The sequence below is a fragment of the Pteropus alecto genome, unplaced genomic scaffold (genome assembly GCF_000325575.1).
Source record: "Pteropus alecto unplaced genomic scaffold, ASM32557v1 scaffold87, whole genome shotgun sequence".
Classification (NCBI taxonomy): domain Eukaryota; kingdom Metazoa; phylum Chordata; class Mammalia; order Chiroptera; family Pteropodidae; genus Pteropus; species Pteropus alecto.
The window spans coordinates 11,565,087-11,588,524 of record NW_006443225.1 but is presented as its reverse complement, the minus strand read 5'-3'; the positions used below and the strand labels follow the sequence as shown (position 1 = coordinate 11,588,524).

Sequence of the window (23,438 nt, the reverse complement as noted above, 5' to 3'; positions counted from 1 at the left end):
ACAATTAAAAGAGGATTAGAGGTGTTTATACCATTTTCAGATTCTACCAACTTCGGATATATTCAACGATTTCGATCCTTGAGTGATGAGCAAGCATAATGTTATGCACTATGTTGATCACTTTTCGCATTAATTTTTATAATTTTTCACCACGAACTAGTAATTTGTTATTTTTTTACGCAGTTTTCACATGAGACACTGTGCTGCCCCAAATCCCACACTGTTTTGACCACGCACAGCTGCCTTGACTAGATGTGGAACAGAATCACACACAATGATGAGGAAAATCACCCGACAGAGTTCAGGCAACTCGCCAACCACCGAATTCTTACATAAGAATCAGCATTCATCTCTTTGGAAAAGTTACCATTAACTCTGCCTCACTTGGTAAAAACTTTCAAATTATTGCCACAACTATTTAGAGTATTGCTTAGTAGATCATTGATTCAACCGGAGGTGAAAAAAAGTATTGGTTGTTGGTCTCAGGGATACATAATTTTGGATTTACTCATTTAGGAAGTATGGTAATGATTTGTTATATTTTATATTTTTGCTAAATATCTATCGAGTGCCTATACACTAAATACTGTGCTTTGCTCTGTAAAAGCTACAAGAAAATCCCTATACACAGTAGCCTTTCGACCATATCTTTCAATTTAATATTGTCACACTACAACTTATTTAGTGTTTTCTATACAATAAAATTTTGTCATCCTCTCCCTGGTACTAAATGCTTCCTTAAAATAAACAGCTATTGATATTTGCCATGTTCTATCACTTTTAAGGTGATAGAATGAAGAGGATCTATATGGTCTGCAAAAATCTCCTATTTTCCAAAAACTAAAGAGAGAATGATGGATGTTCAAAAGTCTCGTTTTTCTATAGCTATTTTATTAGGCACGTTTAAAAATATAGTAACTAAAATACTTACTCGTCTATTTGACAAACACACATCTCCACCTCTTTCAGTGCAGTCTGCAGTTTGCACAGCAGTTTTTGATAGATATCTTGGGTTTCTAAGTCTTCTTCTTTTAACAAATACCGGAGACCGTGACCATCCTGCTGTCCCAGGGACAGGCCCGAAGGGGCCGCCATGGTCGTAATCGTGTGCTGAATGTACACCATAGGGCTCAGTTTCCCTGAGGAGGTAAAAAATCATGCCACGGTGATATTTACTACCTTTAACTTATAGTAACAATCCAGTACAATTCATTTTAGAGGTCCAGGCTTACGGAAAATAAACTGCCAAGCCAATGCTGAATTTAATTTAATTTAAGCTGATGGGGAATTGTGATTAAAAGCTAGGAATACAGTTCAATCCCACACCCTGCTGTGATGGTAGAGAACGACCTCATGCATCTCTTGCAGCTGCTTCCCTGAATGTATCTCATGGTTATAGGGCCATTTCAGACGAACAGGAGGATGAGCTGTGCCTATCACATGTGTAATAACTGCATTTTCCCTCTATAAACACTTATGCATAATTATCCAAATGATTATAGGGAGGAATCCCTACAAAAAAAAAAAAAACAACTCTCTTTATAAAAGTTCAGACTTGCTTACGCACCAGGAATCTGCGGGAACAGTTCTGATTGCTAAATTACTTTTCGCGATCTGATATAGTTTCAGAAGCTAACATACCAACGTACCTTGCTCAGATTTGTTTTCTTTATCATGAGAATTGTGCTTCCTACTATCCAACTGAACACCAAATGCACTCCCCAGAGAGGTCGATGTTTTGGGATAAGAGACTTCCATCACATTGATATGGCAGTTGGTAGGGCAGAAATCACTGCTGTGTAGTGGGGAGATTTTAGATTTGGCTTGTTTAAAGGTGGGCCAGGCTCGATTCTTTAGTACACGAGAAAACTGTAAATTAAAGAAGAAATAAAAAGCAGTTGAACACACAGTGATAACTCAAAACATTTCCCTTCTCCATCGTTCATAGCAAGATCCAAAGAAAAATAAATCATGTCAACTGGAATGAGTGAAGTAAATGATAAGTGGTTAGAAATTAAATTGATATTTTAAAATCCCCACATTCTTAATAAAGCAAAGCAACATAGACAGCAAATGCATATGATTCCTTTGAAACTTTGATTGTAAGTTAAAAGAAATGAATTCAAGTAACCAATGCCACTTACTAGGACTCAAATTCACAGACTCCTAGCAACTGAGAGTCTGACAGAGAAATCGGTGTCCCAGGACACCAATATAGGACCTCGATCTTTAAAGCGACACAAGGTGGCAGAATAGGGTACCTGTCAGGTCAGGGGTGGAAGAAGATGGATTATTCCAAACACTGTCAGCAACCCAATCCAAACCTGACGTCTGTGAGCTGGTTAGACAAGGCGTGGCAGAATGACAAGATGACAGAATCCCACCTTCTGCTCAGCTCTGCTGAGCACTGGGGTTGGAATCGGCCTGAGCACTGGTGTGCACTCTGCTTTTGTGCCATTGAGAATAAAGTGATGCTCAAAGGATTCACATGACTTCCAAGGACGGCCGCTCCACTTAAGCAATCTTGCAATCCGAATGCATCTAAGCCTTGCCACGGTCTGTATAGCTGCCCAGCGTCTGATCCGCACCTAGCCCATTTATCTCAAGCTCTCTTCCCCTCGAACGCTGTGCCCTTGCGGCCTTCCCGCAGTTCCTCTCACACGTCATCTACTCAGTCTGTGTGCACGACTCGGAGTGCCTCGGATGTCCTTCCCTTATCGCCAAACTTCCTCTTATGCATTTTCAGGTTCTATAAAACCATCAAGAGGCCTTCCCCAGGCCCTGGTCCAGGTTTGATTTCTCTGGTTAGGTGCTAAGTCACAGCACATTGTAATCCTCCTTATAATTATGAAAATTTTTCTTATCTGTAGCTCCCTTAGCAGATGGTGACCCCCATGAGAGTAATAATGCTATGTCTGTCTTATGGATCATAAACAGGCATCTCACAGAGTTAAACTGGATTCCAGTTTCCAAGACAAAGGACTGAGAGCCACCAGCACCCTGTGCTGTAGTTATGTCATCCTAATAACGGATGCGATGCTGGGAAATCACCGTCTTTATCATTTTTAGTAAAATAAGGGATATGGATTAAATCAGCTCTATGCTCTTTTATTGCTTGAAAACTATAAGCAGATCTTGTCTATTTATTCTACTAGTAGAGTTGTAATTTGGCCACTGAAAAAAATAAAAATTAAGACTATGACTGTGTACCATCTAACTTTTCTAGGTTAACTTCAAGAATAAAGATGTGACATCGAAAATCACATCTTAGAAATATAAGCTCACCATTAGAATACGAACTTACCTGTATATTAAACTGTGTTTTCAGATCACATGTCAGAAGCTATCTAGCTCAGAAAAGTGCTGGCATACGGTAGGATCTAAATGGAACTGAATTGAAATGCAGCACGCTATCAACAAAATTCCTAACAGAGCTGATAGTACTATAAACTCTCAGTCAAAGGTTCTTTTTCACTGCAGATGCGAGACAGAAGTCTCAGATGAGGCTCCCGCAGAAAGGTACACAAACTGATTTTGGTCGCACCATCGCCACAGCAGGCGGTTACTCTTCTCTTGCCTTCTTTCACTGTAGCCAATATCAATTCATTCAAAAATATGAAGAGAAGCGTCTATTCCAGGCCCGGTGCTGAATACTGGAAATGCCCCCATGGAGTTTGTGGTCTCGTAGGCAACACAGGTGCAAACAATGTTATTGTCATAGCAATTATTACAGTTATGTGTAACATATCTGTATAAATAGGTATAACTATATGTATATACAATTACATAATAATTATAATAGCCAGAAAACTGGAAATTTTGATAGGTGCTGAGAAGTGAAGAGAAAATGTAATGAAGCGTTGCTGTGGGGTTCGGGGGGCGGGAGAAGGGGGAGACTCCCTTTCCAGGGACACCGGTCCCCAGAGCTTCTCGCCTATGCGCACAGCCCTCTCTCCCTCCCGACACACTCAGGAGGGGTGTGGAACCAGAAGTCTAAAGGCAGCTGACCTCTTTTGAAAGAATAAGTGTCAGAGAGGAAACTTCTTTGCTAAGAGCCTCTCTTGGAGAAGGAAGAGCCTTATGAAAACACTGCTGTCTTCCATCCTGGGGTGTCCCTAGGAGAGGGGGTCAGGGCTGGAGAGACCCCACAGTCGTGGGTCCTGGAAATGTGATGAATACATTTGAAAGATCAAAAATGTGTTCCCAGCATGTGTGCCCTCCTATAAATGTTTATGAGATCTTTCTGTAATGCAAACCTATAATGAAGAAGGTACAGTTCTTGTATTGACTGAGGTATGTGCAAAGACAACGCCGTGACTGGGCCATGTAGTAGTAAATGGCCCTGTGAACACGAACCTGGCATCTTTTTAGCAACATCAAATGGAACACTGAGCTCATTAACCCACTTTGGAGAAGTTCACAAGGAAAGACAAAAGAGTTCTTTTTTATAAATAAAAATTGTCGTTTTGCATAAAACAATGTACAGGGTGTGGGGGGCGGTGAGTAGAAACAGATGGTGCTTTAGACCCATCCTGGATAGCACAGCCACAGCCAGGCTTATTAGCGCCTTTATTCATTCATCCGACAATGATACATCTGGGGCTCCCTGCACCAGCCATGCTGGGAAGCCCAGTCAATGAAGCAAAGATTCCTGCCTTCTGAGAGGTTACATTCTAAGGAGAGAGGCAAACGGCAAACATAATAAGTCAATTATCTCATGTTAGAAGATGACAGGTGCAATTCAAAACAAAACAGAGCAGGTCAGCGGGTTGGGAGCTTCAGAGGCAAAGTGAAGAATGACTTGTCGATTGCGTTTGGAGCGGTCAGGGCAGGACTCACAGAGAAGCTGACATTTAAAAGAAATCTCAAAGGAAGGGAGAGTCGGGGATGTGGATAGCTGGAAGAGAAGCCATTCTGGCAGAGGAGATGTCCAACACAAAAAGCCCAAGGGTGGTATGGTCGGTGAGCATCAAGGAGACCAATGTGGCTGGAGCAGAAAGTGAGGGGGAGGGGAGGGGAGACAGCACAGGAGAGAGAATGGGTGGAGGGAAAGAACAGATCATGGAGGACCTCCGAGACCATTGCAAGGACTTAGCCTTTACCGTGACTGAGATTCACAGCCATGCAGAACAGACTGTAGGTGGGCGAGGGCGGAAGCAGGAAGACCAGATACAGGAGAGGCGATGGCGGCTCACCCTATACAGACTGTCAGGAATGGAAGCATCGAGAAAAGGATGCATATTTTTAAGGAAGAGCCAAGGGAATGGTGTGACAGAAAGGGGAGAGAAGAATGCATTCAAGACTTCTAGACTAAGCACTGAGAGGAGGGGTCCAATTCTGAAAGAGAAAACAACGGACATGGCAGACTGTGCAGGTGTGAAATTAGGAGTTTGTTTTTGACATGTTAAGTCTGCAATATCTATTAGACTCAAGCGGTGGGGTCAAATGAGCCCTGAGACTCTGACGCATGAAGGGGTTGGGGCGAAAAGGAAGAACCAGCAGAGGACACTGTGAATGAGCCACCAAGAAAGGACAACACTGGGCACAGGTGTGTCACAAAAAACTGCTAAAGAGAGGTACAAGGTCAATTGCATCAGATGCCACTAAAACAAGAAATATGATGACAACAGCGAATGAGCTTTGGCAAAGTATAGGTCATCGGTGACCTTAAGAAGAGCCATTTTGGTTATGTGGAGGAGGAGATCAGAGCCCAACTTGAGTGGGTTAAAAAAGGTGACGGAGACAGAAGGTAAAGAAAGCAGGTACAGGTAGCTCTTTTCAGGACGGAGATCAAAGAAATGGCACAATAGATAGAGAGGTGTATGGGGGCGGTCCAGGGAAATATTTATTTTTTAATATAGATAATACTAAAGCATATTTGTATACTGATAGGAAAAAGTAATTCTTGGAAATGGAACTTCAGGTTTTTAATGCATTGGTAGTTCATTCATGTATTTTTGAACATGACAACACATTTAAATCCGATTATAGTCACTTGACTAAAAGTCTAAATGAAACATAGCTTTCCATAATTCGGTTATTACTTTTATCTCTTTTACAGAGAGCCTCCCTCTCGATTAAGTGTAAAACCCACTGGCATGGAGTTCTGAAAAGTTTAGATCAGAAAACAGGGACATGGGGAGAAATTCTACCCACAACTCTCCCAATCCATAAATCAGTTTGAAGATTATGTGACATTAATAGCTAAAGGTACTTGGAATAGTCAAAATAAGACTTTGCTTCCTCACTGTAATATTTTTGCAGAAACAGGAAGTCTCCCTTTAAAGCTCCGGAAATGTGTATATGGAGGAAGTAGCCCCAAATACCCCCAAAGAAGCCCAACTATGGAAGGAAGTATTCTAAAACAGAAGACTGAATTAAAAAGGGTTTCAAGGACAATTTCAGGGGAGAACATTCCTCCACACAGGGCAGTTTTACACCTGGCTCACCCACCCATCCCGCTCCAGAAATTAAAGGCCTGCTGAGGACTCATGCAGGTCTCCAGGAAGGCGTGGACTTCTCTCATATCTGTGTCGACAAACACATGTGGTCTGGACAACTGGCTGTGAAATCAGTTAAGATTACTGCAGCCTGGCTACAGAAAACGTAGAAATCCACGGATTTCTATTTTTAACATCTAAAACTTTTAGAGTCAAAATAAAGGCAAGCCAGCCCCTTTGAAATTTTAGTTTCTATGGATACATTTTATTTTACAAAAAGAGGAGTGTTTGAAGCCTTCATCTGTGACCAATAATATTTTAAAAGTAAATATGTGGAAATTAAAAATAAATATTCACAAAGGCTGTAGTTTCTGTTGATATGTATTTCATATGCAAACAGAGCTAACCTTACAAGACCTATTAATGCTATTATCTTAGGTGCCTGAATTTTGTTCAAATAGAAAAGATTCTTGACATATTCTCTTGGTTTCTCTATCTAATGAGAAAGATAGCCAGTTATTCTAAATATGCTTATGAACAAGAAGGGAAGATGAAAAGGAAACCCTTTAAAGCACTTACATCTTAGATGACTCCAAGTTTCTTTTTATTTCTAAATTAAAAATAAAAATAAGAGCATTTCATAGGACTGATACCTAGTCTGCCACTTGCCAGCTATGTGACCTTAAGCGAATTCTCAATCTCCCTGAGAAAGAAGCGGGCTAAGAGTATTCAGTACGCATGGCTGTTTCAAAGTTCAAATAATAACGTAGGTACGAGAGCTTTCCATAATTCAGTGTCATTATTTTTACCATCTAAAATCACTGCCCATTACGCTCCATCTCTGCTTTCTAAGCTTCCCAGGCTCCCAATTATTTCTGAGGAAATCAATGGAAGGCATTTTGTACTCACCAGAATGGTGTTTCTGAGAATCCCCAACATCTGGGGGGAAAACCCTATACCTTTTCCTTCTAATCACCCACGACACACATTCCTTAGATTATCGCAAACTGTATTTTTGTGAGAAACCAGGGAACGACACCATCTTCATCCGCCATAACCAATTCATCACAAAGCTGTATCTATTTTATCTCCTACACATAGCTTGAATCGATCCTTTTCTCTCCTTCCCGACAAGTTCGAGTCACCATCGACTTGCAATTTACAGACAAATCTGATTTTGTCAGTTTTGTCTTTTTCATTGCCCTCAACTCAAACTCCCCTCCAATTCTTCATGGATAAGATCAACCTCGTGCCCACATCTATGCCTTCACGTACAATATCTGTTTACTCGAGTGCCATCTCTCCTTTTCACTCTGATAAATCTTTCTAATTTTTGCAGCTTATAGCATCTAGCATTTGCTGACTACTTGATCCACAATAGTTCCCCCTTTCCTGAAATGTGATGGCCCTTGTAGTCAGATGCATACTGTTTAGCACATAAACTGTGCAGTACAGTGTCAATACAGGTAAACAAGAAACAACCTGCTTTAGAATAAAAGGGAGCAAGGTTCAAATTCCCCTGCTATTCCCAGCTGTGTGCCTTTGGGCAAGTTACTTGACCACTCAGAGCTTACATCACTTCATCAGTGAAATAAACAATGCGTCTCATATCACTTTGTTAGTAAGATTATACAGCACATGCATACTATAAAATATCTCGTGCAATGCCTGATACCTGTAGTAGAATACCACAAACTATTGTGTGCCACATAACTCCAAGGAGCACCATCTTATAGATCAGGGTGTGGCATGCCAGCATGTCCAACCATAGTCAGTATTATTAATCCTAACTTCATGTATTTTGACCTTTCTTCCAAAGTAAATTGTAAGTGTGGGAGGGCAGGCATCCTAAGTTAAGCAACTTAAGCTCATATTGACTGTATAAAAGGTATGCATTTAGTAAATATGTCCCTATTCTTCCTGCCTCATCCTGCAAAAAATTTGCTTGAGTTTTTGACCTACTCCATGGGCTTTCATTATAGAGTGCATTAAAGATATCTGCCACACAAAACAAATAGCTGCTTCTTTTGAGAGGATATGTTTATGGGCACTGCCCTGCCATTTCCTGGCGTTGCCTCTTTGAAATCCAATATGAGAGGTTTCTTTTAGAACTCAGTCCAAGAACAGCTTTGCTTCTCTTAACATGTGTATATCACAGGGGTGCTGATAAATATGTAATAGACTGTGTTTCCCTTTTTATTTTGGCCATTAGGAAACCGAAGTTCAAATATAATATTTCACTCGAGCAACCAAATAGAGTCTTAGGACCTGTTTATCTATGACCCTTCCTCTTTGGTGGTCTATACCATCTATTCTAATATAGATTTACCTATAAACTTACTTGTTAATTTTCCTTCAATATCCATTCTCTCCTTCTTCCTTTTAATAATAAAATACCCTGGGTCTTAGTTGGGTATGTGGATGCCCACTTTGAGATTGCATTTCCCAGCCTCTCTTTCATTAAATGACTAACAAGAGTGAGTGCACAACTTCTGGCTCACATCGGCAAAAAGAAACTCTTGACTCTCCGCTTCCTCTTTCCCCTTCTGAGGGTCTGTAACCTGGCGTTGCCTCTTTGAAATCCAATATGAGAGGTTTCTTTTAGAACTCAGTCCAAGAACAGCTTTGCTTCTCTTAACATGTGTATATCACAGGGGTGCTGATAAATATGTAATAGACTGTGTTTCCCTTTTTATTTTGGCCATTAGGAAACCGAAGTTCAAATATAATATTTCACTCGAGCAACCAAATAGAGTCTTAGGACCTGTTTATCTATGACCCTTCTTCTTTGGTGGTCTATACCATCAATTCTAATATAGATTTACCTATAAATTTACTTGTTAATTTTCCTTCAGTATCCATTCTCTCCTTCTTCCTTTTAATAATAAAATACCCTGGGTCTTAGTTGGGTATGTGGATGCCCACTTTGAGATTGCATTTCCCAGCCTCTCTTTCATTAAATGACTAACAAGAGTGAGTGCACAACTTCTGGCTCACATCGGCAAAAAGAAACTCTTGACTCTCCGCTTCCTCTTTCCCCTTCTGAGGGTCTGTAACTTAGACACGGTGGTGGCGAGCCAACTTTGACCTTGCAGAAGAGGGTAATATCCTAGTGGGGAAAGCAAAATTATAGAAGGATCCCTAGATGATCGTCAAGCCCCACTCCACTGGATTCCTACCAGGTTGGACTTCCACATGAGCGAAAAATAAAGCTTCCATCTCAATTAAGCCTGAGTTATCTTGGTCCTTCTTAGAGCACCTACATCAATACTGTACCTAATATGCACTGGTCCCAGTGTTTCACCTTTATTTACATAGTGTACCTTGGTCCAGGTGTATTTCTTTAAGCTACTTCCACTGCTTTTGTTGTATGAATAAAGAGAAGCACAAAGAAAATCAAAAAAAGAAAGAAAATGACACACACACTCAGTGACATGTTTGATAACCAGAATATGCCTGTACCCATCACACCTTATACAGATCCATCTCTGAAGTAGAATGTTCTCTTTTCAAAATGTGTTCAGAAGGGAATACTATTTTGCATTTGTTTAGAGCTTTTAAATTTTACTTCAAAGTATGGTCACATCTTATAGAGACAGGAGAGATTAAAAGGAAACCTTCTGTCTTTCAACTTCAGCAAAGCATGTTCATGGAATCTATTCCAAACTCAAATAGGTGAACTGAGTCCAGCAATCATGGAAAGAGGATTAGCAGATGTGACAGTTAAGCAGCAATCTTGAAAATAATTTTCCTCATGTGAATGAATTTAAGAAATTACAATAGCAATACGTACACAACTTAACAAGCCAAACGTTATAGAAAGGGCTTAAAGGAAAATAGAATGATCTCTCTTCTCTATGTCCTGCTCTATGTGAGGTACCCAATGTTGAGGTCCCTTGGGTATCCATTCACGCATTTCCCTATTCTCACACAGACAAATATGGGCTATATGGGCTTATCTTTTATGTACTATATCAGGAATATAAAATATATACAATTAACTCATATTGGTAAACATTGAGATAAATAATATTTCCTAGTATGGTGGTACCAAATTTTAGCAACCAGCCTCATTTTAAGGAAAATAATTTAATTAGCTAGTCTCCTATTGATATAAACAGAAAAAATTAAAACCTACTATAAGATATTTTAGAGATCAATTTCTAATAATTTTACCACTAAAATATATTCTCAAATCTGTCTAATTTTCTATCTCCTTGGAATCTTCACCAGAGTCCAAGCTACCGTCACTCACGGGACTACTGCAATGGCTTCCTACTCGTCTCTCTGCCCTTGCAAGCCATTTCTTCAGAGGGGCCAGCATGATCTTTCAAAAATCTAAATTGTATGAAGTCACCCCCTGTTTAAAAGCTTCCAATTGCTTCTCATCGATGTACGAAGAAAATCCAAACTCCTTCAAAAGTTCCAAAAGGTACCAAGCTTCTACAGCTCTTCCTGCTGGTCCCTGCCCAAGCCTCTGACCTCACGCCTGGCCACTCTCCCCGTCCACTCTGGCCTTCTTTCTGCTCTGGGGCCTCTTCACCATTGGTTACTTCAACCCGGGTGCTTTCCTCTCCGATGTAAATGAAGAGTCCCACTTGTCATTCAGACACAGCTTTCTCTAAGAGGCTTCCTCTAGCCCCCAGTCTGGCATTCATTCCATCATGGTACTTCCCACCACTCTCCCTGTTTTGATTTCCTCAAATGTTTTCAATATTTGATTCCCACCCCCACCCCACCCCTGACCCCACCCCCCGCTTCAAGACATTTATTTGCTTCTTTGCTGCTTCTCTACTCAAATGTAAGCACCATGAAAGATCCTCTCTCTCTCTCGCTACCGAATTCCGGGTACCACGAACAGTGCTTGGCATATAAAAGGTGCTCAAGAAATATGTCAGACAAATGAAACAATCGATTTAAAACAGCCTGTGTTCTGTGCACGTTATGATTGATAGCTCTGTTCCCAGGTGCTGAAAGAAGAGAGGAAGAAGAACTATGGCATAACTTAAAAGTTTGACTTCAGAATCAGGTGGCCAGGATGCAAATTCCAACTCTGTCTATTGCAAATAAGTCATTTAATTCTTTAAGCCTCAGTTATTATATTTGGAAAACGTGGAATAATGACTAGCTTACAAGTTTGCAAAGATCAAATAAGATAACAGATTCAAAGGTATTTTAAAACTCCAAAATGTTTCATGTAACTCATATATGAATGTGATCTTTATTTTAAAAAATTAGTGCACACATAAGTTAAAAAAAATCAGGAACTGAATTGAATTTGACATTTAAATAATGATTCCATGTAAAATATATACTTAGAACTTTTACCTTTTTATAACTGGATATTCGCTGACATATGTGCTCGATTTTTTCACTGCAAACGGCACTGAATTTACTCTGAAGGTCAGTAGGAATCACTTCATTTAAAGAGTTAAGGCTGGTGCAGTTTTGTACAAAATGATCATCACTTTTAGCCAGGGCTTCGAGAATCTGTAGTGAAACACACACACACACACACAAAGACACATGCAAAACAGAACAAGAAAATAAAACCTTTAAAGTTAGTCAAAATTTTCACGGTTCCACAGCACAAGGTGGCCCCCCCACACACACACACACACACACACACACGCACAAAGACACACGCAAAACAGAACAAGAAAATAAAACCTTCAAAGTTAGTCAAAATTTTCACGGTCCCACAGCACAAGGTGGCCCCCGACAATGCTCTGCTTTTAGCTGCCTGGGGTTTCTGTGTTCAGTAAAACTTCAGGGAAATGATGGACTTGTGTGTTTGTCATCTCACGTCTTACCTTCTGCTGGCTAGAAAAGGCCTGAGGGAGGTGAGTAGACTCCTAAGTTCCCTGCTGGATAAACCAGTACACTCTGATGTGGGAACACAGTGCCTATATTTCAGTTAGAGTTACTCAGAACATTTTTTTTCTCAATTTGATAGTAGAACAACAAAAACTAAGGAAAACCACAGAATACCCTCCTTTCTTGCTACCAAGAGCCCAGTGCAGAGAGTGCATTTAGCAAGTATTGAATAAACACAAGTTTTCTTGCTAAAGTAACAATCAATGTTCCTTGCAGTGTCTGAGCTGTATGTGATAAAAGCATCCTATGATGTATTCAATTAATAAATCCTTTGCCTATTTGAATCAATTATAAGGCATAGCATCCTATGATGTATTCAATTAATAAATCCTTTGGCTATTTGAATCAATTATAAGGCAGTGTGTGTGTGTGTGTGTGTGTGTGTGAGCACACATCCTACATCACTGAGAATTTCCAGTGAATTGAGAATTATTTATGTGTCGTATTTACATGCAGCATTTATGACTGTTCAAAGATCATAAGGATTACACCGTACCTGACATTTTTATACCATTGTGTGAGGAACGTATACATGCTGCGTTTATGAACTCCCTCACCACCGCCACCTCCCTGTCTTGCAAAATATGGAGTGTGAGTTATTTGTTTAACTACTGGTTTAAAAATTAGAGCTCCCTTTACCATTAGCAGCGGGATCTTGATTAAATTTCTTAATTTCTTTGACTTTCTTTTCTTCACGTATGAAATGGAAATCATTGGAATACTAATTTATGTACTTGTCTTATGTAAAATAACCTGTATGATTTTGCAAATTTAAAACAGCTAGAAAAATGAGATAAAATAATTCCAATAACTTGGTCATAAACTCCTATGTGGATCCACTTCAATAGTATAGCGTAGTTGAGAAAGAGTTGTATTTTTAACATACAGATTCTGTGTGTGTGTGTATATGTGTATATGTACATATATATAGTGGTACAATGGTTTTTTTTTTTAAAGTCGACTTCCAGAATACAAAAAAAAACATAAAATTATTTTGGTAATAGTATATTTATGTTTCTATATTATTTTCTCCCACTAAAATTTTTAAAAATACATGCTAAGTCGATCTCAACTATACATATTCGAAACAAGAATTGAGATGAAGAAATAAAGGTGGCAAAGCTATATGTCATTATTTCTTACTTGGAATACCTGAATCCTCGCAGGGTGATATAAAAGCAGATGAAACACTAAAGTTTTGACCTGTGGCGGGTCCCGTAGGAGTCTGATCCATTTCGCTTGTGGAAGGATCGTGAAAACCAAGCACAGGATCGCCTCTTCCTTCCTACATGGTTTATCCATTTGGATGAAGACTTGCTCCCTCCCTACCTTGCTTTAGACTAAAGACTAAGGATGAGATCCTTTACTACCAAGAATTACACAAATGTCTGAGGATCTATTCATAACCAATCTCTAAGCTTTATGAAATTTTATGAAATAAACTTGAGACCTGCAGCATCTGAAAGTTCTTATAATGTATTTCATGACTTCAAATACTCTTCAGAGGATTATGGTACATTAGGAAAAGCACCACCCGTCATGAAAACCATCTGAAATGTATACATGATATGGAATTAACAAATACAGCAGACTTACTAAATGCAGAGGAGCCTTTGCCAGATCAACTAACACTTGTGTGGGCTCGAGTCCCATCTGACTTAATACTTCCAAAGAGATCAGTAAAAAGGACAACTGTACATATATACTGAGTAACTCCGGGAAAAGAGAAAAAGAAAAGGAGTTTGAATGGAGTGACAGCTAAAACACACACTATTTACATTTGTTAAGGTGGGGTGAAGGAGGGTTTCAGTTTGTTTCCCAGAATCGCTTACCTTGGCAGTGAGGCTGAAGAAACCTTTGGGCTCGATCATCTTCTCCACCACATTGCACTTTATCCCGGCTGTGCTGTCATATTCATACACGACCCCGTATTCCAGGTGGACGTTATCCACCGTCAGACTCACGTGCTCCTTCTTCCCATCGATGATGGCCATGGTGTTGAACTTGTCAATGACCTCTAGAATAAAGACAATTTGAGTTCAGCAAATTCATGAGGGGTTTGTTAGTCTTCTCGAATAATTTGAGTCTCTTCGAATAATTTTTAAAGAATTTTTTAGAGGATGGCTAAATCCGATGTGCTAAATGAAGCATCTATCCTTGTTACCATTTTAAAAACTAAGAACATTTAAAAAAATATGTTCGAGTGATGCAAATCTCACCACTGTAACATGACTAGTCTTTGCACATTCATTTTGATTTCTGAAACATATGTATGCCTATTTATATCACTATAAACATTATACATACAATTTTATATTTTCTCATTAAAAGCATGCATGAAAGTAAAGTCAGAATTCTTAAGACTGCCTTAAACATTAAATGAATATTTTCTCAAAAGAGAATAAATACATAAAGCCATTTGAAGAAGCAGAAAAGAGATGCAATAATAATTTTTTTTAGCAGAGAGGGTGCCTGAATTTTCCCAAACAGTATCTTCCAGAGATAGCTCATTGAGAAAATGTGTCATCGTTCACTATAATAACATTTCCATCTGGAATGTCTTCTTATAGGTTTTGGCCTACAATTAGTCAGCTGGTAGAAAAACAAAAACAAACAGACAAACAAACAAGCAAAACAAAAAAAAAACCCTAAAATCTCAAGTAAGATACTGTTGAGAAACCAAACAGTAAATATTAAATAAAGAAAAATAGAATACTAGTAGATTTAAAACAAGTTCTAGAATAACAGAAACAACAAATATAAAATAGGCAAAAGCAGAATGATGGTTAACTTTAAAATAATTAAGTCCAAAGCAGCTAGAAATCAATTTCCAGAGCACCTCATCCAGCCGTTCTGCCTTTCACTGTGGCCCCCATGATGATTAGCAAAAACTAACTTTAACTGAGAAAAAAAGCCACAGGATAAAGTCTTGAGATTCTTCCTGGTTTAAATAAATAAGAGAGTTGATTTATCAGCACCACCTTATCGCTCCAGTGAGGCTGAATATTTCTTAATTCTGTCCATGAACCCAGTGTTCAGGGAAAACGGCTTCTCCTAACTACCCCCATTTGAGCAGTGTGTACAGGGAACTTTCCAGCTGTGCTGATTTGGAAGAACTTAAAACTACAATAAAGACGCGCAGAGTCCCTACCAAATATGTGAGCGGAAAGATACCAGGAAAACGGGAGAGAGGATGCAAGGACTTCTGTGGAAAAGTTTTGAAACAATAATTCGAGGCATTTGTCAAATGCGAGCATAAATGTAATTGCCTTGATCCCTTCACCCTTGGCAAAGAAGTACTGAATATAGCAATCTGCTGATTTGCTTCGCCGAGAAAATAGAATGACAGGAGTCCTTATCCAAAGATCTCTCTCTCTTCTTCTCACCTTCACATGATCAGTTTGCCTCTTTCGTTGTTGTCAATGTTACATACGATATGGTAAAATTACTGGATTCAAGAAGGTATTTCCAAAGAAACTATGGACCTAACCTAGGGCTTCTCAAATCCTAGTGTGCATACAGATCAGATCTTGTTAAAGTGGAGTAGATCCCTGGTGGGGTGAGATTCTGCATCTCTGTCTTGCTCCAGGGGATGCTGCTGCTGCTGGTCTGCAGACCACTTTGGAGTAGGAAGGTCTACACTACATCTAAACTCAAAACAAGGATACACACTGTATAACAGGTTTGAATCCTCATTCCCCCACTTACCAGCTTGGGCCACTCCCTTAACCTACATAGGCCTCAATTTCCTCTCTCATTAAATTTAGATGATGATAATCATACCTTTATGAGATTTTTTTTTTGATGACTTTATGGGATAATCCACATCGAACACTTAATAAAGTGATTAACAAAGTGCAGTAGCTCTTACATGTTAGCTGTTAGCAGTTATTACTGATGCATTTAACGTGAAGTCTATCAGTAATAACGACTTAAAAAAGTGGTTTGAACATACAGGACTTTTAATAATTGAGATCAGGCATTGGCACATTGAAAAAGAATACTATAAGCAAATGAGGAGAAAAAAAAGGAACTCACCTTCTACTTTGCAGTCAAAGGCATCCCCGGCTTCCTCCCCAGGGGATTTGGAGTTAGACTTTTGTCGAAGGTCTTCTTCAGCGCTCTCAATGCTATTATAAACCCACTGAATGGAATCTTGCTGGAAATAAGAAAGGGAAAAAGACCTCAGAGGGCTCAGGGCTTCCTAAAATGCATATCCACTTCATAAACCTGCTCTGGAAGGAGAGTTGGCAATCTTATTTATTCTTCTACTTTGTTTAAAAAAATCATAAAACTTGAAAGAGAAAGAAAATTAACATTAGAAACTAACAGGAAGTCAATGGCAACCAGATTGTTCAACAAATTGACTTTTTAAAGCTTGAAGCTTTATCTCCCAAAGATTTGTTTTTAAATAAGATGCATTTCCTAAATGTCTTGCTGAAATGCCTCATGTATATCTTAAAACAAATTATACATTACATTTTAAATAAGTAAATGTTAGATGAATGGTCTTCCAAAGAATTGGTCATCTATAAATGTACAAACAACTTAAAATCTCTCCTAACAGTTACATGTATTTTGATATGCTTAATGCTTTTTTGAATTAAACAAATAAAAAAATTAGAACATCTTCAATCTCTTGGATTCCCAAGTAATGTAACTATCTTTTAATCCCCCATTTCATAAATTATCCTATATTTTAACTGAAATAGCAGTCCCAGGCTTATTTAGATAAATGAGAGATGAAATGGCTACTAAATAAATGTATTCAGGCTTGTATTACTTTAAGTTTATACTTTTCCTACGTAAGACAATAAACTGAATTGCACTACTGGAGTGTGATATAAACTATTTTATTCATCTTCCTCCTATATTGTTAACTTCTCAACTGTGTTGCATTATTACATTGCCGTGCATCACTGAAATGCTAGTTAACATCTGGGCAAACACATCAAGGTGACCCATTGTGGCCTCCAGTGACCTGCAACCCCCAGTATCCACACCTTTGTGTAGCTCTTTCCCACACTGACTCTGGGCTTGATCATGTGATCTGATATTACCAAGCATGACGTAAACAGAGCTGATAGTTTGTAGTATTCCCTCTTGAAACCCAGATGCCATGCAGAAGAAGACTGGAAGGGAGGCCCCAGGCAGGAGCTCTGGAGAGAGAGGCCACCAGCAAGGGGGCGTAGTGTCCAGTCGGTCCCAGCAGAATGCAGACCTGTCAGAGCCCTCACAGGAACCCACACCTGATCAACCCACCGAATCAAGAGAAATAATCAGTCACGGTTGTTAGAAGCCACCACGCTGGGGAACCATCTGCTTTGTGGCAATGGATACCTGATGGAGCATGTGATTCATTTAGTGAATCTTTCTGTTCATTTACTGTTTTTCTTCATCATTTTACTGATCAACACCTCTCCAAGAAGACAGGCAGGAAAAATGAAAAGGAATAAAACTCAAATCAACTTGGCTACTTATTAAAATTCTGATAGAAAGGGAAAGATTTGATCATTTCGGAAGTGTCCTTTAAAAAAATTCATTCAATAATACAGTTCAATAAATATTTATTAACCTACTTACTATCAACAAGAATAACCTATGCATCTATGCGTGAATTCCAATTAGCTAAGCTAGTTTGACCTTATGAGTAAGTAAAATTGATGAGGTATTTTCTTGCAGGTTTGGTATTTTGCACGGTGTAAGTCCTGGCCTATGAGAAAACAGCCATTCATCTTTCGGATTTGGACACAAACTCATAGTCTCAAATTCAGAAAAGAGTATTTCACTGTGCATGCAGAAAAATACAAAATAATAATAATAATAATAATCTCCTTTAAAATTGTTTGCATTTCAAGTCCTTTTGCATTTAGTTGATTAAGTCGAGAGGCTTTTCTCTTATAGACCAATAGTCACTCTACATAAGATAATAAGCTTTGCTTATATATTAGAATTGTAACTTTATTTTTCTATGGCACTTGAAATCTGGATCAGAGGACAATGCTTAAAATTTTCAAAAACGACAAGTACATTTTGGTATTTTCTTTTCAGAACTAAATTCAATTACCTAAATAAATATATCCAAGAATCAATCGCAGACCCTGTAAAACCCACAAGTTATTATTTTTTAAAAAATTCCAATAACAAACATTGGAAGCATTTATAATTCACATATGCAGACACAGGATGACCCTTGATGACCCTTATACATTCCAAAGCAACCACAAAGGTCAAGAAAACAATTTAAACCTTTGCATTTCAGTTTGATAAACAGCTGTTTGAAAACCCATAACAGGGTGAAAATGAAAACACCCCAGAGACTTTTTAAACACATGATAATCCTGCAACAACAAAATATAATCATTTAAACATAATCGATGGTAAGTAATTATGCAGATAAAGCAGCCATGATGAGATTTACAATGCTGTGCTTAAATTCTCTGGCAGAATCCTATCTTGTCCCTAGGGTCTCTGTGCAAGTTTGCAATTAGACTCAGCTCAGCTGAAAGGCAGTTTACCTTCATTGGCCTCCTGTATTTCCGGCAGGCTGTGACATGCGCGATAACACTGGCGTGTGTCTCTTTGCTGACATTGATCCCATTCACCTTGATAATGCACTGCCCAGGGTGAAGCCCAGCTGCTGCCGCTACAGTGCCTTTAAATGCAAATGAGAACAGTGTCAAAAATCAATTTGAATAATAAGATTAGTTTCATCCCATATGTAATAGGGAAAGCAGTTTCAAAATGTAATAAAGACCTAGCTAGTATGTTTTAGATGAATTTGGGTATGATAGCAATGACTTCTCAAAATTTTCCTGCTTTTTAACTGGCCATTCAAACCGTGAGTAACAGGATATCTTCCCACCTCCCTAAGACTCATTTGAAGGGATATTGTAAAGGAACTTTTATAATGCCAATCAGTTATTTTCCTTCCAAATGGCTGCTCAATCCAATTTTTTAAATATGCATGTATAATGGCAAAATGAGAAAGCCAGAGACTTGTGGCTGATTTATTTTTCTTCAGTTTACAAAAATTTCTAAAAATTAAAATAGTATTCATTTTCATTTTATAAAAATGCCAACAATTAAAAGAAAGTCTTAAGGGAAAAAAAATAAGTCAATTAGTAACTATAAGAGGATTGGATTTGCTAAGAAAAATAAGAGCTCAGGATAGGTACAAAGGGTCAGAGAATTAGTGAAGAATAAAATTAATCAAATAGTATCAACTGTCCATCATTTATTTTGTATAGATATAAACTTAAATATGGAAGTGGCATATCCTACGCAGTGACTTAAGATTTTCAGAACCTTCCAACTATTATTATTTGATATTCTGAGCAAGTGAACATTTACAAAGCATCATTAATAAATACGATGAATATAATTAATATAAATGACTATAACACTTATGTTAGAAAAGCCTTTCTTTACAAGCAAATTCTCCCATGAAGGAATGATTAAACGTCTTGAAGAACATATCAAGAAGACAATATATACTTTCTTCTCGCTAAAATTCATTCCCAGAAATATTAAGTGGCTTTTCTGGATTGAACGGTCTTCATTCAGAGAGAAACATTTCCAACAGAAAGAACAGCCTGAAAAAAACCCACTGAGTCAAGAAACAATCTGGACATTTGGGAACATACAAGCAATTGTTTTGAGCTTAGAATGGGAGTGGATGACGAGATCCTGGAGAACAGAGCACAGCAGTCCAGTTGTGAAGTTCTTGGTTGCTGTGTGCAAAGTCCTAGGAGTCTGAATCTTACTATTAAATATGGAAGAGGAAAAACACTTAAGACTTTTAAGCAGAGAAGTAGCACAATCCCCCCAAATTGAGGATGGATCATTGTAGTTTAAGTCAAAAATCAAAATCACAGCACTTACTGCAATTTTTCAAGCTAGAACTAAGATAGCATTAGTTACAAAGGGGAGAATAAGATCAAGTATTTGATGTTTGGTGATGGAGTTTATGTCGAGGCCACAGTACTCAGGGTCACCCCTATGCCCGTGGACTCAGTGGCTGAGCAGATGGAGTCATTTTAAATAAAGAGGGAATACAGAAGGTAAAGCAGCTTCAGAAAACAGAGGAAAAGTTCAGTTGGATAATATTGAGTTTTAAGGTGCCGAAGAAGTATTTGTGTTTGATAAACAATTCATGTTTGTATATGTGTTTGATAAACAATTTGATCTAGGCTATAGAACTGGGGAAAGAGATGTGGGCTGGAGACAGAGATGTAGGAATTCCCAGCAAAGAGGGTCAGTGAAATTGCTTCTGAAGAGCAAGAAGGCAGAGAAGGGAAGAGGGTGCCAACAGTTAAGACATCAATAAGGAAAAGAGCTGGCAGAGGAGGAAAAGGAGAAAAATCTGAAAAGTGACTTCTCAGAAATCAAGAGATGGATGGTTTAAACAAACAGGAGTGGTCGGTTTAAACAAATGCCAGAGAAAGCTCAGTTAACACTCGGATTATCACTATCCGTGATATTCTAGTTAAGTCCATAATAACTGTTATAAGACAGACTTTGGAGACATGGGTGGGAGGTGGGAGGAGCTGTCTACAGCACTGGGCTAAAATTCAAACAGGAAGTGAGGAAAGGCAGGCCAAAACGCAGGCAGCATTTCAGCCAGTTTGGCCATAACGAACATAAGTTATGAGAGCATTATTCTGCAGCTGAGCTTCTCGTCCAGCTTTGCCATCTCTACACATCAGCTGGAGGTCTCATTAAAATACAGACTCTGACTCAGTAGGTCCTGAGAGACTGAGACTAGAAATGCTGAGACCGCATTTCTAACCAGCTCCCAGGTGTTGCCGATGCTGTAGGTCTGTGGACCACTCTTTGAGTAGCAAGGATCTAGGGGAGAAAACAAGGAAGAAGGAGGTTTTGTGTTTCTGTTCTAGTTTCAGATGCTTTTGGTTCTTTGTTGATTTTAACGGGAAAGAATCGAGCATGTTTACAACCTATACTCTCATAATCCAATAAAGAGAAAAGGCTGAAAATTCTGACGGGGGAAGTCTGACGGTGCAATAGTCCAGAGGAAGTATCTGAAGGCATGGGATCCAGAACATTTGTAAAGAGATTAACCTCGACCTCCAGAAAGGATAAAGGCCTCTTCCTCTAGGATGAGAGACGAGTTGGTGATGGTGACCCACCAGGAAGGTATGTGCAGAAAAGGGTATGGGACCCCGGGACCTTTGTACCTGGTAGCCTGAATGTGTCTGTGAGGTGAAGAAGGAAGTTCATCTTAGGAGATGGGAGGTAATTACTAGAAGAAAAAGAGGGAGCTGCACAGAGACACATAAAAGATTGCTGAGTAGAAATGTGGGCCCAGTAAGAGACCGCACAGTGAATTAGGAAGACGCTAATTCCATATTCGTGCTAGTTTTTTTTTTTCTAGTTACTCGGGAGAAAGAGTGAGGAAGGTGATTAGGCTGATCTGGCCTGGAAGAGCCTGAAATGAGGTGGCCTGGATGCACCTGAGGGATAAAGACGAGAGGATCTTGATGACGCTGGCAAGAGTGACCAAAGTAACCCACCACGGGGATAAGGCTGGCCAAGGGAGGAAGTGGCGTCTCGAGGGATATAACTGACCAGGAGAAAACAATCTGAGAATTTCAAAGTGATAAGAAACCAAAACAAGAGATTGTAGTTAGAACTTGGCATAGCGGCATTTTAGATTCCAAAGGTGAAATTCCAGTTATTGGTACACACCAGTGTGTGGCCAGGGAAGGGCTGAAGAACAAAAATGGAAAAGAAGTTTCTACTTTTTTTTTTTTATGGTAAAATTACAATGCAAAAAGAAACCACAGAATGATATCTTTTCATTTAACATCCGTCTGAAAGGAAAAGCACATGAATGTTTCAGACTTTTGCTTTTCAGAAGCAAAAAGCTCAGTGACCAGACTTGGGCCAACACTATCATCACTAAGTTCCAAAGACAGACCCTGCTCCTTAAAAGACATTTTCAATGATATTGTAGGAAAGACGTACAACTTGATTCACTCGGGTTTTCAGTTATTTCATGGTACTAATAATGTGACTTACACCTTTCTGGTTTCGTAAAAATAAAGATAGTTGATGTATCAATATCCCATTTCGATATGAAATATATCCCATTTCAGTTTTATATTATCAATGAATTGTTGGAAAAGTTTTAAATGTCTATTAATCTATATGTTTAAAAATCTACATGAAAAGACAAGTTTTTGAAAAAGAAGATTCATTTTTATCATACACACATGAATGAAAGAAAATTTATAATCTAATAAAAGTCTAACGAGTATGGTCTTGATAAGTTTGATTCTGGCAGCAATGCCTTCTCGAGATTTTCCAGGCTAATGTTTGGGTGGTCATATTAAGGTGCTCTACATTTTACATTTCTCAGTAATGAAAAGCATGGATATCTCTCGATAAGATAAACACGTGGTCTCTTAAATGCTGATAGTTACACTTCTTGCTATAGCAGCAAGTTATTTACTGTGTTTGGCAGTGTGAGATCTAACAGTTATTCCCTTAAAACAATACTGGCATTAGTATAAAATTTAAAAATACATATAATAACAAGAGATATCAATTGCTGATTTGCTCATAAAACAAAATGAGAAAAAAACATAAACATAAGTTTTTCATCACTAAAATTATTTAATTTAAAATATATTTTATTTTTATAAAACTACATGATTTATAGGACTGCATGAAGTAACCATACAGCAACAGGCTATAAAGCAACACAGATTATTCTTAAACCTTAAAACTCACATCTTGGAATTACTGAAAAAATATAATTATTTGCCACCAGAGAAAAATACAGAGAGATGACCTTGAAAATCATTATATCCTTTGGTTAAATTGAAGCACACAGAAAAGTAATTTGGGGAAGCATCATTCACTTATAAATTTTTAACAATGCTCGATATGCCTTATAATTTTTAAGAGTTTTAAAAAATTGTTGTCTTGAAAATGTACTACCAATGACCTAATATTTCACTTATAAATTTTTAACAATGCTCAATACGCCTTATAATTTTTAAGAGTTTTAAAAAATTTTGTCTTGAGAATGTACTACCAATGACCTAATACAGCAAAGATATGACTGTGAAAATTCATAATTCGATTATGCACATT

The 23,438-nt window shown here is 38.4% G+C and overlaps 1 protein-coding gene across 1 annotated transcript in view; it reads right to left on the bottom strand.

Moving 5' to 3' along the window:
• The window catches only part of PREX2 (phosphatidylinositol-3,4,5-trisphosphate dependent Rac exchange factor 2), a 182,301-nt gene that overhangs the window by 89,004 nt on the left and 69,859 nt on the right, over positions 1-23,438 (bottom strand). The window contains exons 21-26 of the mRNA XM_015598604.1: positions 18,836-18,972; positions 16,356-16,476; positions 14,150-14,334; positions 11,769-11,930; positions 1,650-1,869; positions 932-1,139 (exon numbers count right to left, since the gene is read on the bottom strand). Coding sequence (XP_015454090.1) covers positions 932-1,139; positions 1,650-1,869; positions 11,769-11,930; positions 14,150-14,334; positions 16,356-16,476; positions 18,836-18,972 — 1,033 coding nt within the window. The remainder of the gene's footprint in view (positions 1-931; positions 1,140-1,649; positions 1,870-11,768; positions 11,931-14,149; positions 14,335-16,355; positions 16,477-18,835; positions 18,973-23,438) is intronic.